General features: G+C 39.3%; 1 protein-coding gene across 1 annotated transcript; it reads left to right on the top strand.

Moving 5' to 3' along the window:
• The first annotated feature begins 5,854 nt into the window (after positions 1–5,854).
• Positions 5,855–13,642, top strand: LOC139943836 (ubiquitin-conjugating enzyme E2 S-like). Its single transcript, XM_071940671.1, has 4 exons — positions 5,855–5,971; positions 8,444–8,591; positions 9,852–10,042; positions 10,963–13,642. Exons 1-4 carry the CDS (start codon positions 5,957–5,959, stop codon positions 11,248–11,250), a joined length of 642 nt encoding a protein of 213 aa, XP_071796772.1. The 5' UTR covers positions 5,855–5,956; the 3' UTR covers positions 11,251–13,642.
• The last annotated feature ends 228 nt before the right edge of the window (positions 13,643–13,870 follow it).

The following is a 13,870-nucleotide window of genomic DNA, read 5'->3' as shown; positions in this document are numbered from 1 at the left end:
ACCGTTTGTTTATAGTTTTGTGTAAGAAGATTTGCACCATTGTTTCTGACTCAGATGGCAGTGCCTCCCAAGTACCGGCCCTTTCTTCGAGGTGTCTTCGGGGGGGGGGGGGGGTTGCTTTAGGCATTTCTAACCAAGAGCACCCTTCGGTAATCAAAGCCCGCACGGAGTCTTCTCACTTGGTGTATACTCAACATAAATGCGCAGAACACATGTGAATCAAATCGGATGAACCTCAAAATCAAAATCTGAGGTCTCGAAATCAAATTCAAATATTATTATTTTAGGGTATGCGGTAACACCATGTAATGACTATCTCTAATGAGTTGGGGTGGTTCTGAAAAGAACCGTTGGTTTCAACTCGACGTTTCGATCAGTATGCTCTGATCGTCTTCTGGAGAGAAAAAAAAAGAGAAAAAAATATATATATATATTTTTTTTATTTATTTTTTAAGGAAAAAAAAACATTTTCCCCCCTTTTTTTTCTCCAGAAGACGATCAGAGCATACTGATCGAAACGTCGAGTTGAAACCAACAGTTCTTTTCAGAACCACCCCAACTCATTAGAGATAGTCATTACATGGTGTTACCGCAAACATTTCTATATCGTATTTCCACCATGCAAGTTTCAAATCCTACTTATTTTACTTCAGAGAGAGCCGTTTCTCACAATGTGTTATACTGCCAACAGGTCCCATTACTCGTCCCAAGTAAGGTTTTATGCTAACTAAGTTGAGCAATTACCAAGCAGGTCCAGTGCCTTTAAAATTTGGACGTTAGCATAAAGTAACACTTAGTAATCAGAAACTAGCGTCCCGGCCGGCCCACGGAATATTATCACAGGGAATTCATGTTTCATTATGCTGCTGACACGCTCGATGTCGAGGTAGGGGACCACCCACATAAAACAGAAAAGAAAACTGAAGTTCAGATGTCAGTGCATTTTGTGTTTTTGTTTTGAATGATTGAATGACTGAAGGACTTTAAGTTATTTGTTGTGTATTTGTTTATTTTTTTTGAATTGTTAATTTATCGTTGTTGAGTAGGACTTTGTGTGACATGATATTCTGTCGCCCGGAGGTTCGTCGGTCGGTCGATCCCCCCATCCCCATAATGGCAAACTGTATACAAACCTTTTTTGATAGCGCCCTCTTTTGAACCATCCTCCTCGAGCGCGCCGCGCCCACGTATGGGCACCGAATCTCCGCCGGCGGACAGAATTTCCTGGGACACCGGTGTTGAAATATTTATTGATCACATTGCGATAGGTCCACCCAGAACCAATATTCGGCTATGGGTCCACCCATGTCATAGCCCCCCCCCCCCCCCCCACACCCCCGTATGCGTACCATGGGCGACTGCGCTGGGTGTGTGCCGCCTTTTTGCGGCGGACGCGGGCGGGATGGGCGCGTTTGGTGTGCACGGATGTTTTAGGCCGTGTCCGAAACGGCGACTTCGGCTATCAGCTACGGCTAGATCGCGCGCGTCTGCCTATTCTTCAACACTGGTAGACGCGCTGATCTAGACGTAGCTGTAGCCGAAGTCGTCGTTTCGGACACGGCCTTAGTTACTGTGTTTAAATGTCTTCAAGGAATAGCACCAGGCTACTTATCATCTTGCCTTGCTCTCTACCAACCGCCACGCTCAAGCTTACGATCAGCTTCTGACAACACACGCCTAACCGAACACTCAACCATCAGAACACTCTCATCTGCTCACAACCGAACTTTCTCCATTATATTGCTCCGCGAATATGGAACAACCTCCCAGTACGCATCAGAAATTGTAACTCTTTGCCTTTATTCAAAAAATCTCTCAAAACTCACTTGTATCAGATGTAATTTGTTAGATTTATAGTTCCATTGGTCTTGCTCTTTCCAGCGCTTTGATCTTGATGTAAAGGCGCTTTATAAATATTTAGTTGTATGTATGTATGTATGTATGTATGTATGTATGTATGTATGTATGTAAACTGCGCCAATAAAGTATCTAAACACTTACAAATGGTCAGATATATCGGAACCTGAAATAGTGTGCCAAAAAATAATTGTTCATTTCTATTCACCGTTAATTTCTGCACATTTTGACACATCTTGTGTTGCGCTACGATGTTGTTTAGTGGATTTATGGACACTTGAGTAGCTTAAGGTCGAATTTCAAAAGTTGCAAAAGCCGCTATTCAAGCTAAATCGTTGTATTGTGACGAGTAAGATCAGCGTTTCTTTTGCCCGCCCTTTATAAATGATTTGTTTGTCGCGTTTTGGATAAATCGGTTGCGATGAACATCAGCAATAATTGTCAGTAACCAAACAAAGGGGTCAAAGATGGGAGGCATACAACAAAATGGGTTAACAGCCAGAATCCCTGATTATGGTAAGACAGGGAAAGGTGTTTCAAGATAACAGGAAAGATGGCTCAACTGACCAAACAGGAAAGAGGACGGATCGTTGGTTTGATAGAAGCCGGTATGTCGATTCGAGCTGCAGCTCATCAAGTTGGAACGTCACCAGCGACGGTCAGTAAAATGGTGGAATGGCTACCAAGCTCAGGGAAATGTGGACAACCTGCCAAGGAGTGGCCGCCCGAGTGTGACTTCTGCAGCAGAAGAAAGTGAACAAGTCCATCAAGCCTGACACCACTCTCGAGGGATTGCGACGCATCCTGATCAGGAAATGGCAGGGGATTGACCAGGGACAGATCAGATGTCTCGTTTGGAGTATGAGAAGACGACTCCTTGCCGTTAACAGTAATGGAGGACACACCAAGTATTGAGGACAGGATATCAGCAGTTTTAGAGTTAAAGATACGGCCATAAATTTCATGGTCAAGTAAACGAAACGAGTTTGTGTCTTTTGTCTTGATTTTGTCTGTGTGTGAGGCTTGTGTGAGTTCCCTTCTGGAATTGGGGTGAATAGGGGCTTTTGCAACTTTTGAAATTCGACCTTAAGCTACTCAAGTGTCCATAAATCCACTAAACAACATCGTAGCGCAACACAAGATGTGTCAAAATGTGCAGAAATTAACGGTGAATAGAAATTAATAATTATTCTTTGGCATACTAATTCAGGTTCCGATAAATCTGACTATTTGTAAGTGTTTAGATACTTTATTGGCGCAGTTTATGTTGTGCGTTTAAAGTGCACGGGGTTTAAAATTTGTTGCTTGTGGGGACAGGAAACACCGCATCTTTTGCATGAAGTGAGGATGTACTCACGCCCATATTCACATAACAGGCTAGACCTTCATATCGATTGCTGTGCCTGAACTTTTCCACTTCTTATTTAATTATAGGAAAGTAGGCCCCTATTGCGATTGGCCTATAGGCATGCATGCAGTACCGGTGAGGTAAAGTGTTGTGAGGCTTCCCTTTCCAAAGATGCGGGTTCAGATGGCTACAAATGAGTGACCCTTCCGTCCAGAGAAAGAGTTTTTGTATCCAATTCCATTACAAAAGGGTATTATGGAGAACGATAAGCGGACATCTGAGATTTCTGGTATCAGAATAGTAAAAAAAGAACATTTAATGGGTTTTTTTTATATGAATTTTTCTGCTCTTCTACTTTTCTGCTACCTGAAAGTGAGCGTTTTGTGAAAAATGCTTTCTACTCTTCTGTTACTAGAAAAGCAGGGTTTATTTTATTTTTGCCGGCGGACGAAAAGAGCTTCTGCTACTATAAAAAAGCAAAATATTGTGACGTTTTGTGAAAAAAAATGCAATTTTCTATTCTCTGCTCTTCTGCCACCTGAAAAGCAGATTATTTACTCTAGCGGCCGAAAAGTGGCCATCTCCATTTTTCCTTTCAGAAACAGGAAATCAAATTCTACATAGGGCCTGTTATTGGCGGTCGAAAAGTGGCCAATTGCTTCAATTTGCTTGCAATGTGAAACTGTTCGTGACAGTGGCATACGTTAGCCAGTCGGTACAGTGTACGTCTCTCAGGGCGGACCCTCCGAGAGTACGTCCGCCTTTTCGGCTCGATCAGTGTCGAGTTAATGCAGTTTGCAACCCTTAGTGTCTTTTCATTTGGATGTTTTTGTTTGTTTGTATATCCTATGTTCAAGTCACGGGTTGAAATCCATTGATGATCAAGTCGTTGGTAATACAATAAGCAAACAACGATTTTAAATTTTTTGCCTTTTTCGGTAATATTATGGCAAATATTATTGAAGATGTTTTCAAAGTGTTGAAATTATGATATTTTTGTTTATCCTTAGGTGCTCAAATCAAGCTGAAAAGTTGAAGGAATAGATTTGTTTATCCTTTGCTGACCAAAACCAACCAAAAAGTAGGATGGGTAGATTTGTATATCCCTTGAAACTCAAACACGACAAAATGTGCGATATATTGTAACAAATAAGTGGAATTTATCTATTTTTAAAACGTTAGCATAGCAAAATTACAGCATGTTTTTCACGATTTGGAGGATAACATGGTAAAACAAAAACTTATTGCTTTAAAATCCTGTTTCGAGAATAATTCTCAGACCATAATGAAAATTTTAAAGGAACACGTTGCCTTGGATCGGTCGAGTTGGTCTTTGAAAAGCGTTCTGTAACCGTTTGTTATAACATGCATTTGGTTAGAAAGATATTGTAAAAGTATAATACAATGATCTACACAAATATGCCTCGAAATTGCGTGGATTTCTTTTTATCTCGTCGACTAACACGGTCGGCCATTGATGGGAGTCAAAATTTTGACTTCCATAAATGGCCGACCGGATAGTTCGCGACGTAAAAGGAAAACCGTGCAATTTTGAGTGGTACTTGTGTGGATCAGTATATTCTACTTTTAAAACATCTTTCTAACCATATATGCACTTCATAACAAACGGTTGCAAACGCTTTTAATAGACCAACTCGTCCGATCCAATGCAACGTGTTCCTTTAAAGATATGAACTTGACAAATAACCCAAAATAAGCAGATTCACAATTAAATAAACAATTTTTTAATTTGGTAATAATATGTAGCAACTTTTCTTGAAGATGTTTTCAAAATGTTAAATGATACTGTTTTTCTTCATAAAATACTTTTGGGAGAACAAAGTCAATATCGGGTGCACAAACTAGCCAAACAGAGGAAGGGGTAGATTTGCTTATCCTTTGCTGCTCAAAACCAACCGAAAAAGAGGAAGGGTTAGATTTTTGTATCCCTTGAAACTCAAACACTACAACATGTGTGATATAATGCAACAAATACGTGTGATTTATCCATTTTCAAAACGTTAGCATATCAAAATTTGAGTCGTCAAGTTTGAGTCGTCAGCATGTTTTTCACGATTTGGAGGAGAAAAGAAAATGGTAAACAAAAATTTGTTGCTTTAAAATCCTATCTCGAGAGCAATTTACAGACCATATGACAATTTTAAGCTGTACATTTTAAAAATAACCAAATCTAAAAAGAAATGCAGTTTAATCTGAATCTGTTTGTTATTTAAAAACATAACTTATGGTCGGTACTCCCCCAATCCCTCCTTGAATATACAGTGACTGCTGATGGGACCATACAACGAAATTGCCCATACAACAACCATATTATGGAGGAACCTCCATGGCACAACAAGCCACTTCATGCTTTTATGCTTCTATCAAACACCCACTCTTCCAGCAGAGAATAATAACAAGAAATGAAGTATTCTTTGCAATAAAATGCACACATGTGTATTTGTTTTACCATGGAGGATATTTTTTCCTCCATGGTTTTAGACTCCTCCACTTAGCTATGCGCGGCCTTGGCTACCACATTCCCCGCGGCAGGACGTACATGCACGGTGATTGGCTGATTTATATTCCAACCTCTGACATCACTGACCCAATGACACTCCGAGTTTGCGATAACGTCTAACGTTCAAATCGCGCAGTACATGTACGTACATCCGAACACACAGCTGCGGTTTTCAATAACTAGTTTTTTTCCCCAATTTTCCCTTGACTGATCCTTGACGTAACGTCCAAATGGCTTTGTCGGGAGTAAGTATATAGAGTACATAAGTGTTTTGTCTGAATTTTATCGTCTAGGGCCTACAAATAGTCTGTTTAATGCTTGAATTTAATTATTTTGAAAACCGGTGGATACTGGAATTATCGGGCTCAACATTTAGTCTGGTGTCCAGCCGTATTTAAGTACCGGTTTACACGTGAATAGTAACCAGACTATCATTTGTATTTGCCTCTTCCATTTTCAAAACGAAACGGAAAAAATGGTCCCTTTGCTGTTGATTTGATTGTAAATTTTAATTAAGCACTTCACTGGGTGGTTCAGGACTCGTATTCGTAGGAAACATCTGCCCCTCCCCCTTACTGAGGTTTTTTACTCTCTTGATGGTCATGGATCTTGGATGGACATGATGGAATGGATGAGGCAGCCAAGCAAATGACGACCAACTCTTTTCTACTCACTTTCAAAATTCAACTTGGGATGATACTTGGTAGAGGGTTCTAATTTTTTATGAAAACAATTGATTTTATATACTTACGGCACGCTCCCTTAGGCTTTTGCCTTAAATTAAGTATCATATTCCTGCACAAGAGACCAAGTGTTAAGCTATGTTAATTATTTAACTAGTTTTTTGAACGAACATGATGAATTAGATAAAGAAGAGTACAATTGTATAAACTGAGGACAAGGTTCATTCCACTATCGTCTCCTGAATGAGCCAGTCACGAACGAACTGACGGTAATGCCAACGGCATGAACCACATCAAGCCTTTTCATACATAGCCATAGGTACTCTCCTGTCTAGAAATCTGCCGAGAAAACTGCCAAGACGTAAGGTTACCGAGATGATATGAAATTTGATGAAAAATCTCACAGCTAGCCTTACAGCAGACAGCTGAGTGACAAGCACCATGATGTCAGATCTAGTTTATTGCTTCATCCCCATAGTCAGATGCTCACCTGCGGCGCCTTGATGACACTATTAATTTTGTGGTGCTACTGCTAGCTTCTTGTCTTTATTCCTAATTTATACCATTTTTTTTTTTAAATGTACCCTCTTGCACCTTCACAAAACACAACATAAACCAAATTATTATACTTACCAAATTACAATGAAAAGTGTAAAACAAACTTGTGTTTACCTGCTCCTAGAGCTGTTTAGTGGAACAAACCTACCTCATAATAGTCATAGTTCTAGGAGTAGTATTTTCAGGTTGTGGTTTTGTGAATTTGAATGTAGAGCGAAATTAAATGCTTGTTCTTTGGTTGGCTGCCTAAAGGGACAAACTCTATTTCGCATACCTAGAGGCTAAAGACAATACTAGACTGATTCTCTCTTGATTATCGAAGCGCTTTATATGCAATTCCATATCATACATTTCTCTCTCCTTTTTTTACACTTTTTAAATTTGGTTTCTATCACCGTCCAAGTAGGGATGACAGGCCACTTGTGACTCACTTGTGTGACAATGTTGTTTTAAAAAAAATAACAAATTTAAGAAAAGGAAAAAGGCTCACAAAATTTAAGACACGGTCCAGACTTTCTTGACATTTATTTCAAGAGAGACAATTTTTTTGCCTTGGGCATAGGCCTACATTTGTTGGACATCGAATCCTACTCAGTTACTATTTTCATGTACTTCCTAAACCCCTGAGGTTAGTGGAGCAAATAACACTTAAATCTCTCATTTCTTGGAGTAAACAGTGTCTAGCTTCAGCTAAGAACATGCATTAAGCCAAGCCCTCGATCCTCCCAATGGTACACAAGTCACTTTCAATATCAGACATTTCTGTCTGCAAATTGACCGGAAGCTTGATGTTTACCACTTTCAAAAGGGGAAACCCAGTGCCCACACATTAAAAGGTCACTACCATGACCTCCCTGTGTTGTGAACCAATTTAAATCAATCAAACAATTGCTTGGAAAATGCTTTTCTGATTTTTTTTTAATAGGCCCTATCTTGCAAAATCTTTACAAAATACAAAGATTGCCTTGTTTGACATCTGTCATCCTCTTTTGGGTTAGCAGTTTGAACTGGGTGTTATTTACAGAATACACGTAAAATGGTCGCTGTCATAGAGCGATTTGATGGTCTCATTTGGCCTTTAATTCAAGCTAAATTCAAGCTTTACTTTGATTGGACACATTCGTTGTAATCCTGATTTAACTTGCTTCAACATTGCATAATTCAAACTAAAAACCTGGAAAAGGGATGAAACAAAGTGGAACAACTCTCCAGTCTTTGTGAAGTTTTTGTCAATTTTTTATCTCAGTAATAATGGAAGTGGAACATTGAAGCATGCATCTCTTGTTCCTTGTTTTAAAAAGTGAATTAAATGGAATACATTACACTCAGAATAAAAATCGTTAAAACTAAATAAAACATTTTTTGCTTTTTGATAATGTGAAGCGCTTTGGGTTCCCTTCAGGTGTAAAAAGTGCTATATAAAAACGTGTTATTATTATTATTAAATCTAGCGCCATTGTCTCTTTTGTGTTTCAGAGTTCCAATGTAGAAAATCTGTCACCCCATGTCATCAGACAGGTCACAAAAGAGGTGGGTGACCTTTGCTCTGACCCTCCAGAAGGTATAAAGCTCCTCCCTAGTGAAGAAGACATCACAGATATCCAGGCCTCTATAGAAGGACCATGTAAGTTAATGGGCAAAGTATGAGTGTATTGGATTAATCAATCAAACATGCAGGGCCCAATTTAATGGCTCTGCTTACCGTAAGCACAGAATCGGCGCTTACAAAAGCAGGGAATTCTGTACTTACGGCAAGCGTGTCTCACGGGTTAGTGGCAAATTTTGGCTTCTGCGCGTGCATACTCGACGTTACTTCTACGGCATTCTACGCTTACAAGGCTCGCTTGCACATAAGCGGGGAATCGTGATTGTAAGCGCGGAATTCTGCGGTAAGCAGAGCCATGAAATTGGGCCCAGGCCTGTATGTTTCATTTTTGAAAGGGCAAGGGCACAAAGGTATTTCCTTCTTGATAAAGGGCACCCTTCAAACACTTTCGATCTTGGCTGTGCTCCGTGGTCATAATGGGTTGATGTGGCTGGCAGCTGAATGCGCCCTTGCATGCCTGCTTCTCGAACACGTAGCCGCGTCCTTCGCAATTCAGCTCTAGCTGCGAGTAAGGATGATTAGCCCCCCAAATTATTATTACTATTACATGTATGAGGAAGTTGTAAGTTTCTACTGGAGTATTTTAAGGGCACCAAGGCAATGACCAGGGGCATGGAGGCAAGCGCCTTTGTTGCCTAGCCTCCGTGAAGTATCAGGCTTGAATAAGTACAGTCAGTCTACTCTTGTTGTAACAAGAGACTGGGACTGGCCATACCTCTTTATAACAGGAACATTGTTATAAGAGGACAGCTAAACAAAGAAACACAAAGCAGACATGAGTTATGGGACTTCAGATTGTACTCTTTATAAGCAGAATCTATTCATGGTTGACTTTATTGTAAATGCCAGTATCATGATATTAAGTAAGTCGGCAAACCAATGTTTAATATTAGACATTAAAAATGTATAAAATTCCTTCATTCCTTCAGGCCAAAGACAATTTGTTGTTAAACTTGTTTTAGTCGGTGACGATTTACAGATTAAACTTTTTGCATGTTTCAATCTCACTTTGTGTGAGCTATTTATGTTGCTTTCAATGTTGTCATATCCGGGATCATTAACATTTTTTCCAGGATACTGTACAGATATCTTGTTGGTTTCTATGTATCGTTCTTATTTTTATTTATTCATAAAAAAGTTGTTAAGGTGATGGAGGAAGTGAAACTAAGATTTGATTATCGTTGAGCATGTCCTTTTATTGGCCAATCTTTTTTTTTAATACGAACTATTTAACATTAATTCTACATTTGACCATTGTTCTATTTTTGATTACTGCAGCTGGAACTCCCTATGCAGGCGGTATCTTCAGAATAAAACTAGTATTAGGAAAGGACTTTCCAAGAACACCGCCAAAGGGCTACTTTCTGACCAAGGTGTTTCACCCTAATGTAGCTAGTAATGGAGAGATATGCGTTAACACATTGAAACGAGATTGGAAAGCTGATATGGGCATCAAGCATCTTCTTCTTGTGAGTATTGTATTCTTATTGTTCAGATAAAAAGATCTTTGTGAAAGAATGAATGATCAGGGCGCAATGTCATAGAGCCTTTAAGCACAAAAATTTGCTTGGCATGAAATAAAACAAGATTATCAAACTTGATAAAAATAAGATTGCCAACAAAATTTCCATCTGTTGCATTTTGCTTAGTTAGTGGTATTCAGCCGCTGTTTACTTATCCTGAAAATCATGTGGAAATTTGGTTGGTAATCCTATTTTTATCAAGGCAAAATTTTCATGCTGAGCAAACTTTTGTGCTTAGCAGCTCTATGAAATTGGGCCCTGATGCCTAGAATGGTGGCAGATTGACAAAAGTGGCAATTCCATCCGGCATTTTCCAAAGCTGTTAAGGTACAACCCACTTGGTTTGAGAAAGCTTGCATGGATGCACCATTTGTTCAGTTCAGCGTGATTATGTGGTAAAGAGTGAATTCAATCATTTGTTCCAGTGACTTATGACCCTGTTTGTATCAGGCCTACTAAGTGAGATATCATGAGTGCATGCAAGAGTGCCACACAATGAGTATTGAATGAATACTCAAATCTGTACAGAAATACTTTATAAGTGCACTGATGTATGCAGTTACATTCTGCTGCTGCTCGGTAGTTTAATTGCAGATTTCAATTAAAATCCACCAATCCTGGTTTTGAATTTACAGGGAACATATAGATGGATTGCAATAGACATCATCGGCCACCATGTTTGATGACTTGTACATGCGTGGAGAGCTACCATTGGCTGAGAGTCATGCGCAGTGCACTTTTCCATTGTTTTACATCAAAGATGGCTGTCAGTGACCGGATTGCAACCCATCTAACGTTGATACTTACTCAATGAGAAAGGTTTTGGTGAAAAAAAATTACAACAAATGTTTCATTTTTACTTTCAGACAATCAAGTGCTTACTCATCTATCCCAATCCGGAATCAGCGTTGAACGAGGAAGCTGGGAGACTACTATTAGAACAATATGATGATTATTTCATGAGGGCCAAAATGATGACGGATATCCATGCAAAGTCTGGCCGAGGAGTTAAAGAATCTAGAGAAATTGATGAGAATTGTCCCTCGACGTCAGGATCTAATACCAATGGTCCTCATGCCAAGAAACATGCTGGAGATAAGAAAGTCTTGGACAAAAAGAGGAGAGACAAAAAGAGAACTCTGAAGAGATTATGAAAGCTGTCGAAGGATTTATTTTTTTGCTGGTACAACTATATATTTTGTCTTTTTTCAAGTGTATTTTGGGGGGTTTCTGTCATTCTTTGTTTTAGGGTTTTTTGTTTTGTAGGGGAGGTGTTATGTGCTGGTTGTTGTTGTTGCAAAACGACATTAAAGTCAGCTTTCAACAGTCATTATGTCCTGGAATTTCTTGTTCATTCATAATAGTTTTGAGGTTGGAATGATCAAATCTACATTGCTACACAATAGCTTGAAATGTGATTAACTACCTGACTATGTACCCCAGTGGAGCAAGTGTCGAGGAAGTATGCGAAAAACTATTCTGTATTTGCTCTTTTCATCTTTGAATTAGGTACAAAACACTTGCAAGCTTGTACTGGTTCAGCAAGGATTCATCTTAAGTTAAGTTAGTCAATCTCAATCAATGGGTGCGTTCGATTAACTTCCCCGGGTCGACCCCAGTCTGCCCCCCGGTGCGTTTGAATAGCTTTCACGTCATTCCAGGGGCTCACCCGGGTTAGCCCCTAGTGCCCTGCTTTTTGAATGGGTGGCTTGGGGTTGGCCCAAGGTGCATGATGTCCTGACGAGAGGGCGAGTTATCATTCGAATAGCTCTTGTCAGAGGCTCACCCCAATGAGCACCTCTTGGTCGACCCGGGGAAGCTAATCGACCGCACCCATTAAAACATAGAGATCACTAATCACTATTGTTACTGACTGTAATTACCCTTTGCAATGGCATCACATGCGGCGACTGTCTACTCATGGTGTCCTATTTTGAGAGTATGCATGTCCAGATACATGTATGGTGTCATGCAAACGTCGTCTAAAAAACGCACCACACACAGGGAAACTGACTCCACAAAACGTCACAAGCTAGATCTTATTGTAGTAATAGCTTCAGGCGAATTGGGTCAATACTCATCTTAAATTGGATCTGGGATCTCGCTGTGAAATCTGGCCCAGTTATTGTCAGGGCACATTTGAATTTGGATCCTCGAGCAAGACATTTGACCATAATTGCTTCTCATCATCCAGGAGTAAATGGGTAACTGCGAGGGTAAACATTGTCATTGCAAATGAATAGCAGCCAGTGGAAAGCAAATTAAGAGGCATACTTGGCTAGAAAATAGCACAACAAAAACATTACTTTGTGGGGCTCATGTTAATTTATGTGTTATGGGGTGAATTTCACAAATAGTTAGAACGAGTCTAATCTCAAGTTAGGACGAGTTACTCATCCTAACTTAGAAGTCCTAACTAGTCTTAAGTAAGGACTAGTCCTAATTAGTAAGAGTAAGGAAAGTAAGGACTAGTCCTACTACTTCTTTGTGAAATCGACCCCTGGTTTTCTAGATTGTGTTGTTAACATTGGGCTTGTCCTGTTTTCTGGTTTTTTTTTTTGGGGGGGGGGGATTGGTATGCTACATGTATTAGCTATGCCAATAATGTATTCATGCTAAACTTTGATAATGGGCACATAAACAAAATGAATCTCAACAAATGTGTATGCTGTATGTTTTCTACTCCACTCTTTACTTGACATTCATTGGTATGAGACAAACACTTGTCCATGCTATAGACTTTTATTTCTTTTCAAGTTTTTGTAAAGTTTGGGGAATTTTTGTACCTTATTTTTTGTCACGTTGAAGTAGTATTAAAGGAACACGTTGCCTTGGATCAGACGAGTTGGTCAAAACAAAAGCGTTTGTAACCGTTTTTATAAAATGCATATGGTTGGAAAGATGTTTTAAAAGTAGAATACAATGATCCACACAAGTTTGCCTCGAAATTGCGTGGTTTTCCTTCTACTGTGCGAACTAACATGGTCGGCCATTTATGGGGGTCAAAATTTTGACCCCCATAAATGGCCGACGTGTTAGTCGACGAGGTAAAAGGAAAACCACGCAATTTCGAGGCATGTTTGTGTGGATCATTGTATTCTACTTTTACAACATCTTTCTACCTATATGTATTTTATAAAAAACGGTTACAAACGCTTTTCAAAGACCAACTCGACCGATCCAAGGCAACGTGTTCCTTTAATACAACCTTCTGCCTGTGAACCTTTTTGTTGCTTGCAGGATTTGAACTTGGGTCCGTGTTGAAATTGAGGGGTTTCGACAATTTCTAATAAGAGAAGAGTTTAGTATGAAATTATGTTTGACCTTTCAACTTCAGTTGTCATGGGTGGATAATGAATTGTATAACATTCTAAAATGAGATGTCTTTGTTGGTTATTAATGTACACCACATACACATGAATTATGTCTAACATAATGTAAAAATTGTATGTATGAAGAATTAAGTTATGGCCTATTGAATTTGTAAATGCAATAATTGTTGTTTGGATATAATTTTATGGAAGTTAAAGGTGATCTATTGTGGAATTGCTGCCTCTGTGTCTATTCTTTGTGTTCATCAAGCCTTACTTGTACATCATCTTGAATTAAATATTTGTATTTATAATCTACTGTCTTAATCAGCACCATTGCTATTTCTTCAGGGCTTCAATTGGGGGGAAGTCCACAGGGCTGGAGGACTTGTAGCTCAGAGTATTTACTAAACCAGACTTTTATTTACTTTACTAGAATCAAAATGAGAAGAGACTAGAATCA

The sequence above is a fragment of the Asterias amurensis genome, chromosome 11 (assembly GCF_032118995.1).
Source record: "Asterias amurensis chromosome 11, ASM3211899v1".
In the NCBI taxonomy this organism is placed as follows: domain Eukaryota; kingdom Metazoa; phylum Echinodermata; class Asteroidea; order Forcipulatida; family Asteriidae; genus Asterias; species Asterias amurensis.
The sequence above is the reverse complement of the archived record's forward strand: the minus strand, read 5'-3'. Positions and strand labels throughout refer to the sequence as shown.